We start from the raw sequence: 19,324 nt of genomic DNA on the forward strand, positions 1-19,324 counted from the left end.
CGTACACGCGCGCGGCTCCGCTCCTCACGCCTCGTACACGCGCGCGGCTCCGCTCCGTACGCCTCGTACACGCGCGGCTCCGTACGCCTCGTACACGCATGGCTCCGCTCCGTACGCCTCGTACACGCATGGCTCCGCTCCGTACGCCTCGTACACGCATGGCTCCGCTCCGTACGCCTCGTACACGCATGGCTCCGCTCCGTACGCCTCGTACACACGCGGCTCCGCACGCCTCGTACACGCGCGGCTCCGCACGCCTCGTACACGCGCGGCTCCGCCTCGTACACGCGCGGCTCCGCCTCGTACACGCGCGGCTCCGCTCCGTACGCCTCGTACACGCGCGGCTCCGCTCCGTACGCCTCGTACACGCGCGGCTCCGCTCCGTACGCCTCGTACACGCGCGGCTCCGCTCCGTACGCCTCGTACACGCGCGGCTCCGCTCCGTACGCCTCGTACACGCGCGGCTCCGCTCCGTACGCCTCGTACACGCGCGGCTCCGCTCCGTACGCCTCGTACACGCGCGGCTCCGCTCCGTACGCCTCGTACACGCGCGGCTCCGCTCCGTACGCCTCGTACACGCGCGGCTCCGCTCCGTACGCCTCGTACACGCGCGGCTCCGCTCCGTACGCCTCGTACACGCGCGGCTCCGCTCCGTACGCCTCGTACACGCGCGGCTCCGCTCCGTACGCCTCGTACACGCGCGGCTCCGCTCCGTACGCCTCGTACACGCGCGGCTCCGCTCCGTACGCCTCGTACACGCGCGGCTCCGCTCCGTACGCCTCGTACACGCGCGGCTCCGCTCCGTACGCCTCGTACACGCGCGGCTCCGCTCCGTACGCCTCGTACACACACACGGCTCCGCTCCGTACGCCTCGTACACGCGCGGCTCCGCTCCGTACGCCTCGTACACACACACGGCTCCGCTCCGTACACCCACACGGCTCCGCTTCGTACACCTCGTACGCGCGCGGCTCTGCTCCGTACGCCTCGTACGCGCGCGGCTCCGCTCCGTACGCCTCGTACGCGCGCGGCTCCGCTCCGTACGCCTCGTACGCGCGCGGCTCCGCTCCGTACGCCTCGTACGCGCGCGGCTCCGCTCCGTACGCCTCGTACGCGCGCGGCTCCGCTCCGTACGCCTCGTACACGCGCGGCTCGGCTCCGTACACCTCGTACACATTAGCAAAAAAGAAGCAAGACAAAAATATATCTCATACCCTACCATAATTATATATAAATGTAAAGCAAAATTGCATAATAAATATAGGGTACTTAGTGAACTATTTTTGATCAAAAAAAGTATACAAGCCGTCCCACCAGCGGCAAGGTGACCCTAAATTGGGACGGTACCTATACTGCCTATATTAAAAACCTTACTGTATATCAAAGTTGAAGTAATGCATATAAAAGGGTAGACAAATAGGACCGGGTCCCAACTCCAGACCACCTAGGCCCGTGGTAAGCTACATATATACCAATCAGCTCAACAAAGGGCATGCCACACCCTTAAATTGCACAGAATGCAAACAAGTCAAAAAAACAGACAATGTGAACTGAGGTCTAAGATGGCAGACATACAAGAAACAGAGGCATGTTCACACTAGCAAAAAAAGAAGCAAGACAAAAATATATCTCATACCCTACCATAATTATATATAAATGTAAAGCAAAATTGCATAATAAATATAGGGTACTTAGTGAACTATTTTTGATCAAAAAAAGTATACAAGCCGTCCCACCAGCGGCAAGGTGACCCTAAATTGGGACGGTACCTATACTGCCTATATTAAAAACCTTACTGTATATCAAAGTTGAAGTAATGCATATAAAAGGGTAGACAAATAGGACCGGGTCCCAACTCCAGACCACCTAGGCCCGTGGTAAGCTACATATATACCAATCAGCTCAACAAAGGGCATGCCACACCCTTAAATTGCACAGAATGCAAACAAGTCAAAAAACCAGACAATGTGAAACCGAGGTCTAAGATGGCAGACATACAAGAAACAGAGGCATGTTCACACTAGCAAAAAAGAAGCAAGACAAAAATATATCTCATACCCTACCATAATTATATATAAATGTAAAGCAAAATTGCATAATAAATATAGGGTACTTAGTGAACTATTTTTGATCAAAAAAAGTATACAAGCCGTCCCACCAGCGGCAAGGTGACCCTAAATTGGGACGGTACCTATACTGCCTATATTAAAAACCTTACTGTATATCAAAGTTGAAGTAATGCATATAAAAGGGTAGACAAATAGGACCGGGTCCCAACTCCAGACCACCTAGGCCCGTGGTAAGCTACATATATACCAATCAGCTCAACAAAGGGCATGCCACACCCTTAAATTGCACAGAATGCAAACAAGTCAAAAAACCAGACAATGTGAACCGAGGTCTAAGATGGCAGACATACAAGAAACAGAGGCATGTTCACACTAGCAAAAAAGAAGCAAGACAAAAATATATCTCATACCCTACCATAATTATATATAAATGTAAAGCAAAATTGCATAATAAATATAGGGTACTTAGTGAACTATTTTTGATCAAAAAAAGTATACAAGCCGTCCCACCAGCGGCAAGGTGACCCTAAATTGGGACGGTACCTATACTGCCTATATTAAAAACCTTACTGTATATCAAAGTTGAAGTAATGCATATAAAAGGGTAGACAAATAGGACCGGGTCCCAACTCCAGACCACCTAGGCCCGTGGTAAGCTACATATATACCAATCAGCTCAACAAAGGGCATGCCACACCCTTAAATTGCACAGAATGCAAACAAGTCAAAAAACCAGACAATGTGAACTGAGGTCTAAGATGGCAGACATACAAGAAACAGAGGCATGTTCACACTAGCAAAAAAGAAGCAAGACAAAAATATATCTCATACCCTACCATAATTATATATAAATGTAAAGCAAAATTGCATAATAAATATAGGGTACTTAGTGAACTATTTTTGATCAAAAAAAGTATACAAGCCGTCCCACCAGCGGCAAGGTGACCCTAAATTGGGACGGTACCTATACTGCCTATATTAAAAACCTTACTGTATATCAAAGTTGAAGTAATGCATATAAAAGGGTAGACAAATAGGACCGGGTCCCAACTCCAGACCACCTAGGCCCGTGGTAAGCTACATATATACCAATCAGCTCAACAAAGGGCATGCCACACCCTTAAATTGCACAGAATGCAAACAAGTCAAAAAACCAGACAATGTGAACTGAGGTCTAAGATGGCAGACATACAAGAAACAGAGGCATGTTCACACTAGCAAAAAAGAAGCAAGACAAAAATATATCTCATACCCTACCATAATTATATATAAATGTAAAGCAAAATTGCATAATAAATATAGGGTACTTAGTGAACTATTTTTGATCAAAAAAAGTATACAAGCCGTCCCACCAGCGGCAAGGTGACCCTAAATTGGGACGGTACCTATACTGCCTATATTAAAAACCTTACTGTATATCAAAGTTGAAGTAATGCATATAAAAGGGTAGACAAATAGGACCGGGTCCCAACTCCAGACCACCTAGGCCCGTGGTAAGCTACATATATACCAATCAGCTCAACAAAGGGCATGCCACACCCTTAAATTGCACAGAATGCAAACAAGTCAAAAAACCAGACAATGTGAACTGAGGTCTAAGATGGCAGACATACAAGAAACAGAGGCATGTTCACACTAGCAAAAAAGAAGCAAGACAAAAATATATCTCATACCCTACCATAATTATATATAAATGTAAAGCAAAATTGCATAATAAATATAGGGTACTTAGTGAACTATTTTTGATCAAAAAAAGTATACAAGCCGTCCCACCAGCGGCAAGGTGACCCTAAATTGGGACCTCGTACACATGCGGCTCTGCTCCATACACCTCGTACACACGGCTCCGCTCCGTACGCCTCGTACACGCGCGGCTCTGCTCCGTACGCCTCGTAAACGCGCGGCTCCGCTCCGTACCCCTTGTACACGCGCGGCTCCACTCCGTACACCTCGTACACATGCGGCTCCGCTCCGTACACCTCCGGCTCCGCTCCGTACACCTCGTACACACGCGGCTCTGCTCCGTACACCTCGTACACACACGGCTCTGCTCTGTACACCTCGTACACGCGCGGCTCAGCTCCGTACACCTCGTACACGCGCGGCTCCGCTCCGTACACCTCGTACACACGCGGCTCCGCTCCGTACACCTCGTACACACGCGGCTCCGCTCCGTACACCTCGTACGCACGCGGCTCCGCTCCGAACACCTCGTACACACATGGCTCTGCTCCGTACACCTCGTACGCACGCGGCTCTGCTCCGTACACCTCGTACGCACGCGGCTCTGCTCCGTACACCTCGTACACACGCGGCTCTGCTCCGTACACCTCGTACACGCGCAGCTCTGCTCCGTACACCTCGTACACACGCGGCTCTGCTCCGTACACCTCGTACACACACGGCTCTGCTACATCCACACTGTAAACCCCTCCTGACCCCACACATAAACTTCAGCTCATCCAGCACCATGACAACCAGCACAGCAGAGTCCTGCATCCACTGAGGCCCCTGATCATGTGACCCCTGACTCCTCCCCTCCTGTGACCTCATCACAGCTCCTGTGCGCACAGAGCAGCCATATATGTGGTGGCAGCTCAGCAGGTGGAGGTATGTGGAGATTCCCCATTACTGGGCGCAGGGGGCATTAATCCCTTCAGCACGGAGACTCTTTTGGGGTCTCTGTGTGGTGTGAACAGTGAGGTAACAGCTGTGGACAGAATGCGGCATAGCTGGTTCCCGTCCACATTAGATCCATTCAGACGACTGCAGGATGAAGGACAGAAGCCCAGAGAAGTCCTCACACAGCGCCATTATTCCTCTCCTAGTTCCGTCCAGCACAATAATTGCTGCTGTTACACAGCCAATAAATATGCGGGGATTGCGCGCCATACACAGTAATCCGGTAGCCATGTTGGATACTGGCATTACTGTGATTGGCCGGTCGTATTGGGTCTTACAGCAGTGTTCCCCAACTCCAGTCCTCAAGGCCCACCAACAGGTCATGTTTTCAGGATTTCACTGGTGATAATTACATCACCTGAGCAATACTAAGGAAATCCTGAAAACATGACCTGTTGGTGGGCCTTGAGGACTGGAGTTGGGGAACACTGTCTTATAGAACCTCTTCTAACACCGACCATCGCACATCAGAACTTTTATCTCCGAGAAATGTCTGGCCACGGTGGTCTCACCAAACTTCTGCTCTTTTTCAATTTTTTTTAGCAGCGGCCGCAGTGGATTTCATCCTAGAATCATAGAGCCGAATAGAGGACGATGTTCCTTCAGTCTGATTGTAATTGATCGTGATGTTTGTCCAACGTCCACTTTGCCACAAGAGCACTTTAACTAGTAAATCACCAGAACTCTAGCAGGTACAAAAACACCGATATCCACAGGTGTCCCCTCTAATTGGTGGGAAAACTATCACCTTTAATAATCCTCCAACAGTTCTGGCATAACAAACACAGAAAAGTGCATGAAGGAGATGTCATAGTCAGCAATTCAACTGGTGTTCCATCCATACAAGACTGGAGAATACAACAACTACACGTTCTATCTCCTGATATGTTTTCCCCCATGGTCTTCAGTAATTGTATTATTCAACAGGATCTTTATGATGTTACATCGGCTCATCATCTTCCTATTCAGGAAGGAGGATATTCCACCTCACCCTAGAGATCCTCTTCCAGCTTACTGGAGAGGTGAGAGATTCTGATGACGTCACATTACATCATTCTTATCTATGGGAATAACAGATGGACAGAACTGGAGAGGTGAGGACTCTGGAAATGTCTGGAGTGAGATTTATTAATGTGTCTCTCCATAACCAGGGTTACACAGTTGTGAAGAAGACCTCTAGTGAGCGCTGTCAGGACCCTGTGTCTGAGGGATGGGGAAAACCCCTGAGCCCAATCACAGGGCCTCCACCTCACCCCCTGATACATGATGACATCAATGACCAAAAGATCCTAGAACTCACCTACAAGATGATTGAGCTGCTGACTGGAGAGGTGACACTGCTGGGAATACTGGGACATTATACAGTAACGCTATGGAGGGATCGGGGGGATGACTATCATTGTATGTGTCAGGTTCCTATAAGATGTCAGGATGTCACTGTCTATTTCTCCATGGAGGAGTGGGAGTATTTAGAAGGACACAAAGATCTGTACAAGGACGTCATGATGGAGGTTCCCCAGCCCCTCACATCTCTAGGTAATAGACAGGACTAAATACGCACGGCCTATATTATCTGTATGTAAAGAATGAATTCAGTCCCTGTATGTGTTTCCTCCAGATCTATCCAGTAAGAGGACAACACCAGAGAGATGTCCCCGTCCTCTTCTTCTACAGGACTGTAAACAAGAAGACCCCAATGTTCCTCAGGATCATCAGGTAGATGGAGAGAAGGTGTCATGAGATCTCCCCTATGATGTGTAGACAGCTGTGAAGGTCTTGTGCTCAGTCTTGTTTTATCCACCAGTATTATGTGTTTTATACTTGTTTAATGAGAACGGTGGAGATGGCAAGATTAGAGCTGATCATAGATGGGACTTCTCCATCTGTCTGTGACTTTTACAATGTTTGTTTCAGGGTGAAGATCTGACCCATATTAATACTACAGAGACATATGTGAGGGGTGATGAGCGGTGTAAAGAGGAGATTCCTACATATGACTACCCAGGTGAGTAGTAACCACTAAATGCTGAGAAGTCACAAATTCTTCTCAGTCACCGGCTGTGGCTCCTTTATCGGTTGTGTAGTCCGGCTGTATCACAATCGTGTGATCACCATTTTGCCTCTAGACCACAACATTCTCCTCCATCCAAAACTGTTCAAATAACTTTGGGCATTGAAAGACCTTTCCTGTAGAACTTACAACCTGGAGGATCCACCTCCCCCTGGGATTAGAAGATGCTGACCGTTACCTGCCCAGGTTTGTGAACTACAAGGCCAAATGACAACATACGTATAATTTGCTGACAAGTTAAAAAATCACTTGAGGAAAAACATTATGATGAGCCTGTAAGAGAAAGCGGAGGGTAATGATCTATTGGTTTCCTAGAATCCTGATATCGTATTAGATGAATCTACCTTTTCTCCCTTCTGTGCTGCTGAATGTGCTCATATGGTCCCTACAAGACCAGGTCCAGTCTTTATGACCAAACTTAACTTTTATGATTTGTTATTGTCTATACTCACAGTTTTTGACTACAGTATTTTGTGCCCAAAATACTCAGATTTATCCCCTTCCCACAGACAGTTTTGTGTTTCTAATCAGGCCTCATTTTTCGAATCTGACGTTTGTCACTTTATATGGTGATAACTTTGGAATTCTTCACAAAGGATAATAGGAAACAAATGGACCTTACAAATTATTTTCCAACTTCTCTTGAATCTGACAGTACCCTATATACAGTTGTACACTACTGTCTGGGCACATGGCAGGTTAAGAAGGGAAGGTGCGCCATTTAGCTATATGAATGCAGATCTTGCTGGAATAGTTGGCAGACACAATGTATTGGAGGCACTGTTCATGGTCACCTGGCAGCTCAAAAGATGGCCACCACGAACAGGCTTGGCGCTATCTACTCCATTTTCTTAGTGTTATCTTACGCCCTATTCTTAGTGGCTGGATAGAGCCTGCGTCGCCCAGAACTTCTGGTTCTGACTTCTCCTCCATTACCAGCGACACCTGCAAAATGAATAAGGCGTCGGGTGACAGAAGCAGACTTCATGGGAGCAGATCCCAGAGAAGATAGGACACACCATTTGCAGAATCCCTAATATGACAAAATGGCAGAAAACCAGAACAGTAGAAATCCCCATAAAGTGACTCCATTTTGGAAACTATAACCCTCAGTGAATTAATCTATAGGAGTAGTGACTATTTTGACTCCACATGCACTTTCCGGAAATTAGCACGTAGTGGATGTTGGAGAATGAATCTTGTACATTTGCCATTTTATTACCCAACATTTTCTTGCCTTTCTTGAGAACAATAAAATTACATCTTATGCTTAGGGATAGTTAATTTATCCAGGGATTTAATCTGACTGCCAGATTGGAGTCAGGAAGTGAATTTTTCCTCAATGATGTAAATTGGCCTTTTTGCCTTCCCCTGGATCAACTGCGGAATAGCTGCAGTGCACAAGAAATAGGCTGAACTGGATGGACGCTTGTCTTTTTTTGGCCTTATAAACTATGTAACTATGTAACACTTAGTGCCCAGATCGTGTTCCAGGAAACACACACCGTAAATTAAGTGGGTTCTTCTCACTATAGTAATGCCAAATACGTGGATGCTAAATGTGGTTTGGGCACACTGCAAGGCTCAGAAGTGAGGGGGAGATTTGACTTTGGGAGAGCGGATATTGCTGGATTGGTTTATGGAAGCCATGTTGCTTTACAAGAGCCTTTGAGCCACTAATAATGTGGAAACCTGTTTTTCCACCGACAGATGAATGACTTGAGTGGGGACTTGTTTTTTATGAGATGAGTAGAAGTTTTATTGGTATCATTTTAGCTTACATAACATTGGTGGCTTTTTATTCCATATTTGGGAAGCAGAATGAACAAATAGTTGAACGCCACGCTTTACTGGTTCATTATATGTGGTTTTCTATTAAACTGTAATCTCTCAGTGTCTTAGTGAATAATTCCATATTTTTGCATAACTTGCCGTTTTTACGGACAGTTTAAGTAGAAATGTCATAATATATAAAATTCAACGATATTTTATTCTAAAATAATAATTGTTTTTATCCTTGGCAGATGACTGCACCAGGAGATCAGAGGGACAGCTGACATCTTCAATTTTTAAATCAGATGATCTTGAGATCCCACAGGATACAATTGAAGTGAATGCCATTACTCCAGATTTACCATCATCCCTTCACAGCAAAGAGCTATTATCTGATCCTTTGAAACAGGTCCTGTCTTCTGATTCATTACCGACTCCTAAGGAAAATCAAAGTCACAAAATAAGCATTAAAAAACGAACTGATCATAAAGCAAATAAGTCATTTTCAAGTTCAGAATATGGAAATAGTTTTCCCTTCGAAAAGTCCTTTCTTAAACTTGAACAATTCCACACTGCAGATAATAGATTTTTTTGTTCCAAGTGTGAGAAATGTTATAACCAGAAATCAGATCTTGTAAGACACCAGAGAACCCATACAGGGGAGAAGCCATTTTCATGTTCAGAATGTGGGAAATGGTTTAACCAAAAATCAAATCTTAATTGCCACCAGAGAACCCACACAGGGGAGAAACCTTTTTCATGTTCAGAATGTGGAAAATGTTTTAACCATAAATCAAATCTTGTTAAACACCAGAGAATTCACACAGGGGAGAAGCCTTTTTCATGTTCAGAATGTGGGAAATGTTTTAACGATAAATCAGCTTTGGTTAGGCACCAGAGAACCCACACCGGAGAGAAGCCTTTTTCATGTTCAGAATGTGGGAAATGTTTTAGCAATAACTCAGATTTTGTTAAACACCAGAGAATTCACACAGGGGAGAAGCCATTTTCATGTTCTCAATGTGGGAAATGGTTTACACGGAAATCAACTGTTAATAAACATCGGAGAAGTCACACAGGGGAGAAGGCTTTTTCATGATCAGAATGTTGGATATGTTTTAACATAAAAATGTACAAAAACTTTTTAAAGGGGTTGCCCACTACTAGGACAATCTCTTGTCATTCCTCATGTTTGACCTCGTTAACATAAAAACACTCATACTCACCTTCCTTGCCAGCTCCGTTGTGGCGGTGTCGGTATTCGTGTTCCCGGGGTTCGTAAGGTTGTTTCATCACACGAGCCCTGCGCCCAATCAGCGCCAGCTTCACTGTCCCCACCTTGGACGTATTGGACATCAACAGGAAGCCAGGGGTTTGACTGCTCTCCGATTCCCTCTTAATGTTTGATTTGTCCGAAGTTGGGGACAGTGATGTCATCTTTTACTTTTTAAAAATTACAAAAAGTAAAATGGGTCCATGCAAAAGTTTGGGCACTGTGCATGGTTACTACCTAGTAGCCAGCCAAGAGTCTTTCAATTCTTGTTTGAGGGATTTTCATCCATTTTTCCTTGGAAAATTCTTCCAGTTCTGTGAGATTCCTGGGTCGTCTTGCATGCACTGCGATTGTGAGGTCTAGCCACATATGTTCAGTGGTGTTCATATCAGGGCAGTTGTGAAACCTTTATCTTGCGCCTTTTTAGGGGTAGTCTATTGTGGATTTTGAGTTCTATTTTAACCTCATCGTTCCTCAGGACTTGTTTCCAAAATGCATCAGACTTGTTTTATATGTTCTTTTGCATACTTCTGATGTTGAATTTTATGGTGAGGATGCAGAACAGGTTTTCTTCTGATGAAACTTCCATGAAGGTGATATTTGTGCATGTGTCTCTGAACAGTAGAACAATGAACCACAACTCCTGAGTCTGCTAAATCTTTCTGAAGATCTTTTGCAGTCAATCAGAGGTTCTGATTTGCCTCTCTAGCAATACTACTAGTAGTTCTTACTGTAATTTTGCTTGGTCTTCCAGACTTTATCTTGACCTCCACTGTTCCTGTTAACTGTCATTTCTTAACTGAGGAAAGGGCAACTTGAAAACACTATGCTATCTTCTTAAAGCCTCCTGCTTTGTGCGCCTCCACCATTTTTATTTTTGGTGTACTAGGCAGGTGCTTAGAAGTACCCATGGCTGCTGTTTTTTAGCACAAGGTTAGAAAAGGCTGGATTTTTATAAAGCTGCGAAATTTGCGTCTCCTGGCCTTTCCTAATGACGATAGTGAACAAGCTATAACCTTGACAGTCTAATTAAGGTCTGAAACCTTGGTCAAAGTTATCTGAGCACACAAATTTTCAAGGGTGCCCAAACTTTTGCATCAACCCATTTTCATTTTTGTAATTGTTAAATTGAAAAAAAAATGACTATATACAGTATATATATTTTTGCCTAAAACACACAGGAAATGTGTCATCTTTAACTTTAGCCCTTTAAGAGATTAGAATAACAGTCATTTTGACCAGGGGTGCACAAACTTTTGCATGCCACTGTACAGTAGTCTTTATATGGTAGATTATATTTAATTGTACATGAAGAGAAGGAGGTTGATTCCTCCTTTTTATACAAATCTCCAATTGATGTAATACCCAAAAGTTACCAATTTTTAAGTTCAAAATCTGGATTTTATTGCTCTAAAGTTTCTATAGGCGCTTTTATAGAGCGCAGTTAGCATAGAACTTATTTTGTTAGTGAGTACACCCCATACTTCTAATGCTGCATCTACCTTCGGTGATATACAGATTTTGTTTGTTGAGGTTCAAGATGTTGTATGAATAAAAGGAAGATGGGATATTGAATGTTCCTACTAAGTGTCTTTCAATTGCTAAGTAATATAAGGGATTTCATATAGCATGCACATACAGTTATCTTCACATGAGAATGATCAGCTCACCCACCAAAGGACCCGACGCATGTTTCACCACAGCTTCGTCTGTGGTGAAACACGTGTCGGGTCCCTTGGTAAGTGACCTGATCATACTCATGTGAAGATAACTTTGTGCATGCTAAAAAGAAAAGAGATGCGCTGCAAACCACTCAAAATACCAAAAGAGTGATTCCTACCTGTCTAAGAGAAAATGGTAGTCCAAATGAAGATATACGCGTGCTGCTTCCAGGGGTCCTTTGAAGAAGTCACAACTGCAACTAGAGGTGATAGACACGTGCCGGAGTCGGTAGAACAAGCCGTGAGTGTTGCAGAAAATGGGTTCAAACGGCGTGTTAACGCTGGAGATAGAAGGCTGGAGATGAGGCTTCTCTATACTGACAATGAGAGGAGGAAGGCGTTGCATCATGGAGCTGTAAGGAGATGGGAACAATGTCTTTCTGTTTTTTAAATATGGGACTAAGGACGCAGTCTGACAGCCATATTAATCGGACGTATATCGGAGTGCAATGTTAAACGGCGACTCTCCCTACTCAAGTGTGACAGCTCTATAGGAATACATGAAGTTGTCACGCTCGTGTCGGGAGAGCTGCCAGCCAGTCCAATCATTGCATTTCGATCTATGTGCAACGGGTCTGGGAGGCGGAACCTCTGAGCAACTATACAAGGGGGCGGTCCTTGTAAGGAAGCGGGTGGCTCCCAGGGAAGACGGGCAGGTAGTCATGGCAAGTGACAGGGACAGTCTCTGGGTAGAAGGACGGGTAGTCACGGCAAGTGACAGGGACAGTCTCTGGGTAGAAGGACAGCAGGCAGGTGGCTGGTGAGCGCTCCCAGGTGAGTGGGCGAGAGTCTCTGGACAGGCAGGTGGTCACGGCAAGTGACGGCAGAGCCTCCAGCTAGACTAGCAGACAGGTAGCAGGTGGACGCTCCCAGGAGAGCGGGCAAGAGTCTCTGGACTGGCAGGTGGTCACGGCAAGTGACGGCAGAGCCTCCAGGTAGGCTAGCAGGCAGGTAGCAGGTGAACGCTCCCAGGTGAGCGGGCAAGAGTCTCTGGACAGGCAGGTGGTCACGGCAAGTGACGGCAGAGCCTCCAGGTAGGCTAGCAGGCAGGTAGCAGGTGGACGCTCCCAGGTGAGCGGGCAAGCTGGTCCATAGACAGACTGACAGGTGTCGGAAGGCAGACCGTCGGACCGCAGGCTTGCAAGCAGGTAAGCGGATATCAGGCAGGTATCAAGCAGGAATCTGGCAGGTGACTGGCAGGTAACAGGCAGGAATCTGGCAGGTGACTGGCAGGTAACAGGCAGGAATCTGGCAGGTGACTGGCAGGTAACAGGCAGGAATCTGGCAGGTGACTGGCAGGTAACAAGCAGGAATCTGGCAGGTGACTGGCAGGTAACAAGCAGGAATCTGGCAGGTGACTGGCAGGTAACTGGTAACGGGACCTGAGGGCTGAAGCAGAGTGAAGGCTTTGCAACAACATTGCTCGGGCACCTCCATCTTGGAGGAGGTGCCTTATATATGGAGAGGTCCTCCGGCCATTGGCCGGGGACTCCTTAGGGCGGCGCGCGTGGCCCCTTTAAGAGAGGGGGAGCGCACGCGCGCGCCCTAAGCACAGTGACCGGGGAGGAGCGCGCGCTGCCAGCAGAGCGGGAGGAAGACGCCGGGCACGGAGCGGAGAGGTGAGGGGAACAGTGTCCCTGCCTAGCAGGAGGCAGGGACGCCGACTCTACAGTACCCCCCTTTAGGCCCCCCCTTTTTTAGGCCAGACAGAAATTTACCAAGGATGAGAGGGGCATGGATGTTCTCCCGGGGCTCCCACGTTCTCTCCTCAGGACCAAACCCCTTCCAGTCTACTAGAAAAAAGGTCTTTCCTCTTACCCTTTTGGTGGCCAGAATGTTCTCTAACTCAAACTCGTTTTCAGCGGAAACCGGAGCAGGAGGCGTACCTGTAGACTTGGAAAAAGAGTTAAGTACCACGGGTTTGAGGAGAGATACATGGAAGGAGTTAGGGATCCGCAAGTTGGCCGGGAGTTTCAATTTATAGGCCACCGGGTTGATCTGTTTGATAACCTCCAGTGGGCCGATGAACCGAGGCCCTAACTTGTAGGAAGGAATCTTGAGCCGGACATACTTGGACGAGAGCCAGACTTTATCTCCAGGACGGAATTGTGGAGGATCCAGGCGTCTTTTGTCAGCGTGTTTTTTCATCCGCTCGGACGACTGAAGGAGTACGGATCGGGTACTCTCCCAAATGGAGGAAAATTTGCTAACGAGAGATTCCGCAGCCGGATTGTCCACCGAGGTGGAGACGGGAAATGGGATCCGAGGATGCTGACCGAAGACTACAAAAAACAGGGAATTTGGAGGAAGATTCGCTCTCGTGATTATTGTAAGAGAATTCGGCCCAAGGTAGGAGATCCACCCAGTCTGAATGGTGGGCATTAACGAAGTGCCGGAGGTAACTGGTCAGGATCTGATTGATCCGCTCCACTTGACCATTGGACTGTGGGTGGTAAGCGGAGGAGAAGTCCAGGGTGACGTCTAGCAGCTTACATGTGGCTCTCCAGAAGCGTGAGGTGAACTGAACCCCACGATCCGACACGATGTGGAGGGGCAGGCCATGGAGACGGAAGATGTGGCGGATAAAGTCTTTAGCCAGCTCGGGTGCAGACGGGAGGCCTGGCAGGGGAATGAAATGAGCCATTTTGGAAAAACGGTCAGCAACCACCCAAATGACCGTACAACCGGCAGAGACAGGGAGATCAGTTATGAAGTCCATAGCTATATGCTGCCAGGGGGCAGTAGGTACTGGAAGAGGAAGGAGGCGACCGGCTGGCAGGTGTCTCGGAACCTTGTTGCGGGCGCAGGACACACAGGCAGAAACAAAGTCTATAACGTCCTTGTGCAGGGTAGGCCACCAGTAGTGCCGGGTAATAAGCTGGAGGGTCTTTTTCTGACCGGCGTACCCAGCTAGCTTAGACGAGTGACCCCAGTGTAGGATTTTCTCCCGATCAGGTACCGTTACAAACGTCTTACCGGGAGGGAGACGATTTAGACTCATGGGGGCCACCTGCATTACTCTGGCGAGATCGATGATGTGTTTAGGCTCCTCCTCAAGATCAGACACCAGGAAGGATCGGGACAAGGCGTCAGCTTTGATGTTTTTGTCAGCCGGGTGAAAATGAAGAACGAAATCAAAGCGGGCAAAAAACAAGGACCACCGGGCTTGGCGCGGGTTAAGTCTCTGGGCGTTCTGGAGATAGGCCAAGTTCTTGTGGTCTGTGTAAATTTTTACCGGGTGAAGAGCCCCCTCGAGCAGGTAACGCCACTCCTCCAGTGCCAGCTTAATGGCCAATAATTCTCGGTCTCCAATAGAATAATTGCGCTCAGAAGAGGAGAAGAGTTTGGAGAAAAAAACGCAGGTTACCATTCTTCCGGAAGATGACTTTTGGGTAAGTACCGCCCCGGCTCCGGAGGAGGAAGCGTCAACTTCTAGGAAGAATTGTTTGTTGCCGTCCGGACGATGCAGCACCGGGGCGGAGGAGAAAGCCTGTTTTAAGGAAAGAAAGGCCTCCTCAGCTTCGGGCGGCCATTCTCTGGGATTAGTACCCTTACGGGTGAGCGCAGAAATAGGGGCAGTCCGGGAAGAGAAGTGCGGTATGAAGAGGCGGTAATAGTTGGCGAAGCCCAGGAACCGCTGAATAGCCTTCAACCCCTCTGGTCGGGGCCACTTCTGGATGGCAGACAGTTTCTCAGGATCCATTTGTAGGCCGGTCTGAGAGATTATGTAGCCCAGAAATGGAAGAGAGGTCTGCTCAAAGATGCACTTCTCATATTTAGCATAGAGGTGGTTCTGCCTGAGCCTGAGCAGGACCTGACGAACATCCCTCCGGTGAGTAGGAAGGTCCGGAGAGAAGACCAAGATGTCGTCCAGGTACACCACCACGCAGGAGTAGAGAAGGTCACGGAAGATGTCATTGACCAACTCTTGAAAGACGGCAGGAGCGTTACAGAGACTGAAGGGCATTACAAGGTACTCATAGTGGCCGTCCCGGGTGTTGAATGCCGTCTTCCACTCATCCCCCTGACGGATACGGACCAGGTTATACGCCCCACGGAGATCCAGTTTGGTGAAGATTCTAGCCCCCCTCAGACGGTCAAATAATTCAGGAATGAGCGGGAGGGGGTATTTATTCTTCACTGTAATCTGGTTAAGACCTCTATAATCTATACATGGACGGAGTGAGCCATCCTTCTTTTTGACGAAGAAGAAGCCTGCTCCCGCCGGGGAGGTAGATTTCCGGATAAATCCCCGGGCCAGATTCTCCTCAATATATTCTGACATGGACCGGGTCTCTGCAGCGGACAAAGGGTTGATACGCCCACGGGGAGGAGTAGAGCCGGGTATCAGGTCGATTGGGCAGTCGTATGGTCTATGAGGGGGTAATGTCTCTGCTTCTTTTTTATTGAAGACATCCGCATAAGACCAATAGGGAACCGGTAGACCGGGTAGATTGACTGGGGTAGGAGAAGGACGAGCAGGATGAACGGGAACTAGACAAGTCTTATGGCAGTCCTGTCCCCAGCGAAGGACTTCTCCGGTCTGCCAGTCAAGCACGGGTGCATGTTTCTGGAGCCAAGGTAGGCCTAGCAAGAGTGCGTGAGAGAGTCCAGGCAGAACATGAAAGGAGATGCTCTCAGAATGCAGCATTCCCACCTGTAGAGTTAGAGATTCGGTGATGAGTTGGATGGGATGTGGTAAGAGACCCCCATCCACGGCGGCGACAGATAAAGGTACGGCCAGAGGTTTGGTGGGAATGTGGTATTTTTCTACCAGGGATTGAGAGATGAGATTTCCAGCAGCTCCTGAGTCAAGTTGAGCCAGTTCAAAATAGCGGTTCTCTCCGCAGATGATAGAGACTGACAGCATCAGGGATGGAGAGGGTTTACTTTTGTCTAGGGTGACCTCTCTGAGCGATCCTAGACACAGGCGTTTCCCGACCTCTCTGGGCAGGAACGGATCCGGAGCTCCTTACTGCCACAGTAGAAGCAGCTCCCCTCGGCACGGCGTAAGTCTTGACGGGTTTTGACCATCTTGGTCTGGTCGACCTGCATAGGCTCAGGTGAGTGTGCCTGGGGAGTAACGGAGGGAGTGACGGGTTTCTGGAAGGTAGGGGCTAGACGTGGAAACCTCCTCTCACGGGTGACCTCTTTGGCGCGCTCCTGGAACCGGATGTCAATCCGAGTGGCAAGTGTTATTAAGTCGTCGAGATGGGTCGGAATGTCCCGACCGGCGAGTTCATCTTTAATACAGCCGGACAGACCCTCCCAGAAGACAGACACCAGGGTGTCGTTATCCCAGGCCAGCTCCGAAGCAAGGGTACGGAACCGTATGGCATATTGGCCCACGGTGAGATTTCCTTGATGGAGGCGTAGCAGAGACGATGCGGATGAGGTCCTCCGTCCGGGTTCGTCGAAGACTTTCCGGAAAGCCGTGAGAAAGGCTGGCAGGTCGGACACCAGGGGGTCTCCTCTCTCCCATAGAGGATTTAGCCAAGCCAGAGCCTCCTCCGTGAGGTGGGACATGATAAAGGCTACTTTGGACCGGTCGGAGATAAACTGGTGGGACAAGAGTTCAAAGTGCAGGGTGCACTGGTTTATGAAGCCCCGAGCTTGAGCGGGGTCAACTCCGAAGCGAGGAGGTGCAGAAAGCCGGGGTCAGGATACCATGGTATTGGTGGGCAGCGGCGCTGCCGGGTTGCGAGTCAAGACACTAGCGGTGGTTGCTGGTGGAGCAGTCAGATTGTCCAGGCGAGAGTTGACATTCCGCAGGTGACTCAGGATGGACTCCTGTTGGGACCTCTGACGGGACAGTTCATGACATAGGTCCGAGAGCGAGGGAGCTTGGGTGCCACCGGGTTCCATGGCCCGAGCAAACTGTAACGGGTCTGGGAGGCGGAACCTCTGAGCAACTATACAAGGGGGCGGTCCTTGTAAGGAAGCGGGTGGCTCCCAGGGAAGACGGGCAGGTAGTCACGGCAAGTGACAGGGACAGTCTCTGGGTAGAAGGACGGGTAGTCACGGCAAGTGACAGGGACAGTCTCTGGGTAGAAGGACAGCAGGCAGGTGGCTGTTGAGCGCTCCCATGTGAGCGGGCGAGAGTCTCTGAACAGGCAGGTGGTCAAGGCAAGTGACGGCAGAGCCTCCAGGTAGACTAGCAGACAGGTAGCAGGTGGACGCTCCCAGGAGAGCGGGCAAGAGTCTCTGGACTGGCAGGTGGTCACGGCAAGTGACGGCAGAGTCTCCAGGTAGGCTAGCAGGCAGGTAGCAGGTGAGCGCTCCCAGGTGAGCGGGCAAGAGTCTCTGGACAGGCAGGTGGTCACGGCAAGTGACGGCAGAGCCTCCAGGTAGGCTAGCATGCAGGTAGCAGGTGGACGCTCCCAGGTGAGCGGGCAGGCTGGTCCATAGACAGACTGACAGGTGTCGGAAGGCAGACCGTCGGACCGCAGGCTTGCAAGCAGGTAAGCGGATATCAGGCAGGTATCAAGCAGGAATCTGGCAGGTGACTGGCAGGTAACAGGCAGGAATCTGGCAGGTGACTGGCAGGTAACAGGCAGGAATCTGGCAGGTGACTGGCAGGTCACAGGCAGGAATCTGGCAGGTGACTGGCAGGTAACAGGCAGGAATCTGGCAGGTGACTGGCAGGTAACAAGCAGGAATCTGGCAGGTGACTGGCAGGTAACAAGCAGGAAACTGGCAGGTGACTGGTAACGGGACCTGAGGGCTGAAGCAGAGTGAAGGCTTTGCAACAACATTGCTCGGGCACCTCCATCTTGGAGGAGGTGCCTTATATATGGAGAGGTCCTCCGGCCATTGGCCGGGGACTCCTTAGGGCGGCGCGCGCGGCCCCTTTAAGAGAGGGGGAGTGCACGCGCGCCCTAAGCACAGTGACCGGGGAGGAGCGCGCGCTGCCAGCAGAGCGGGAGGAAGACGCCGGGCATGGAGCGGAGAGGTGAGGGGAACAGCGTCCCTGCCTAGCAGGAGGCAGGGACGCCGACGCTACACTATGCATGATTTATACGGCTGTCTGACTGCGTCCTATGTGTGAGTCGTCCGAGACTGTATTTTGAGAGCACAGAAAAGTGGTTAATATTTCTTGCATGGGGCTTCAAGTCAGTGGACTTTTATAAGGGATATTCTGATGCTGCATGTTGGGGGGCTTGCACAGGGAGGAGGAGGATGTAAGCACGGGGCTGCATGTTGACTGGGCTGCACAGGGAAAGGCTATTGTTGCATATGGGAGGGCTTGCACAGGCAGTGGGGCAATTCTGCCTGTAAAGAGCTGCAAATTTGGAGCTTGCACAGGGAAGGGGGTGATGTTACATGTCGGTGGTCTTGCACAGGGATTGTGCTGATACTGCATGCACAATGCTGCATGTTGGGTGGCTTGCACAGGAAGGGGTGATGTTGCTTGCATAGGGCTGCATGTTGGAGACTGTACAGGGCAGCAGCTGCTGGCTGTTTCTTGCATGGTGCTGCATGCTGGGGGCTTCGCAGGAAAGGGGATGTTACTTGCATGAGGCTGCAGGTAGGTGGTGTTTATGTGAAGGGAAGGGGTGAGGTTACTTACGTGGCGGGGTGGGGACGTCACAGGAAAGGGGGTGATGTTGGTTATCTGAAGTAAGGGATTAATGTTATTTACATGGATATCTGCCTGAAGGGGCTGAGAGGTGAGGAGTGAGTCATGTTTTGAACAAAAAATGTTTTTTCTTGTTAATAGTATTGGGGGACACAG

The 19,324-nt window shown here is 49.1% G+C and overlaps 2 protein-coding genes across 5 annotated transcripts in view; one reads left to right on the forward strand and one right to left on the reverse strand.

Annotated features, from left to right (window-relative positions):
* Positions 1-19,324, reverse strand: part of LOC141182586 (uncharacterized) — a 162,563-nt gene that overhangs the window by 90,674 nt on the left and 52,565 nt on the right. The gene's annotated exons all lie outside the window — the stretch shown is intronic.
* LOC141182591 (uncharacterized) lies at positions 4,615-11,534 on the forward strand. Of its 4 annotated transcripts, none has more exons than XM_073660746.1 (6): positions 4,615-4,679; positions 5,295-6,082; positions 6,164-6,287; positions 6,370-6,467; positions 6,666-6,756; positions 8,847-11,534. In XM_073660746.1, the coding sequence occupies exons 2-6, from the start codon at positions 5,828-5,830 to the stop codon at positions 9,692-9,694; spliced, it is 1,416 nt and encodes a 471-aa protein (XP_073516847.1). In that variant the 5' UTR covers positions 4,615-4,679; positions 5,295-5,827; the 3' UTR covers positions 9,695-11,534. The 4 variants fall into 4 exon arrangements, with proteins under 4 accessions (XP_073516847.1, XP_073516848.1, XP_073516845.1 ...); XM_073660747.1 differs by having other exon boundaries at positions 5,295-5,773; positions 5,903-6,287; XM_073660744.1 differs by having other exon boundaries at positions 5,295-6,287.

Source organism: Phyllobates terribilis, unplaced genomic scaffold (assembly GCF_046119375.1).
Source record: "Phyllobates terribilis strain yellow unplaced genomic scaffold, ASM4611937v1 Scaffold_35__1_contigs__length_13245226, whole genome shotgun sequence".
Classification (NCBI taxonomy): Eukaryota; Metazoa; Chordata; class Amphibia; order Anura; family Dendrobatidae; genus Phyllobates; species Phyllobates terribilis.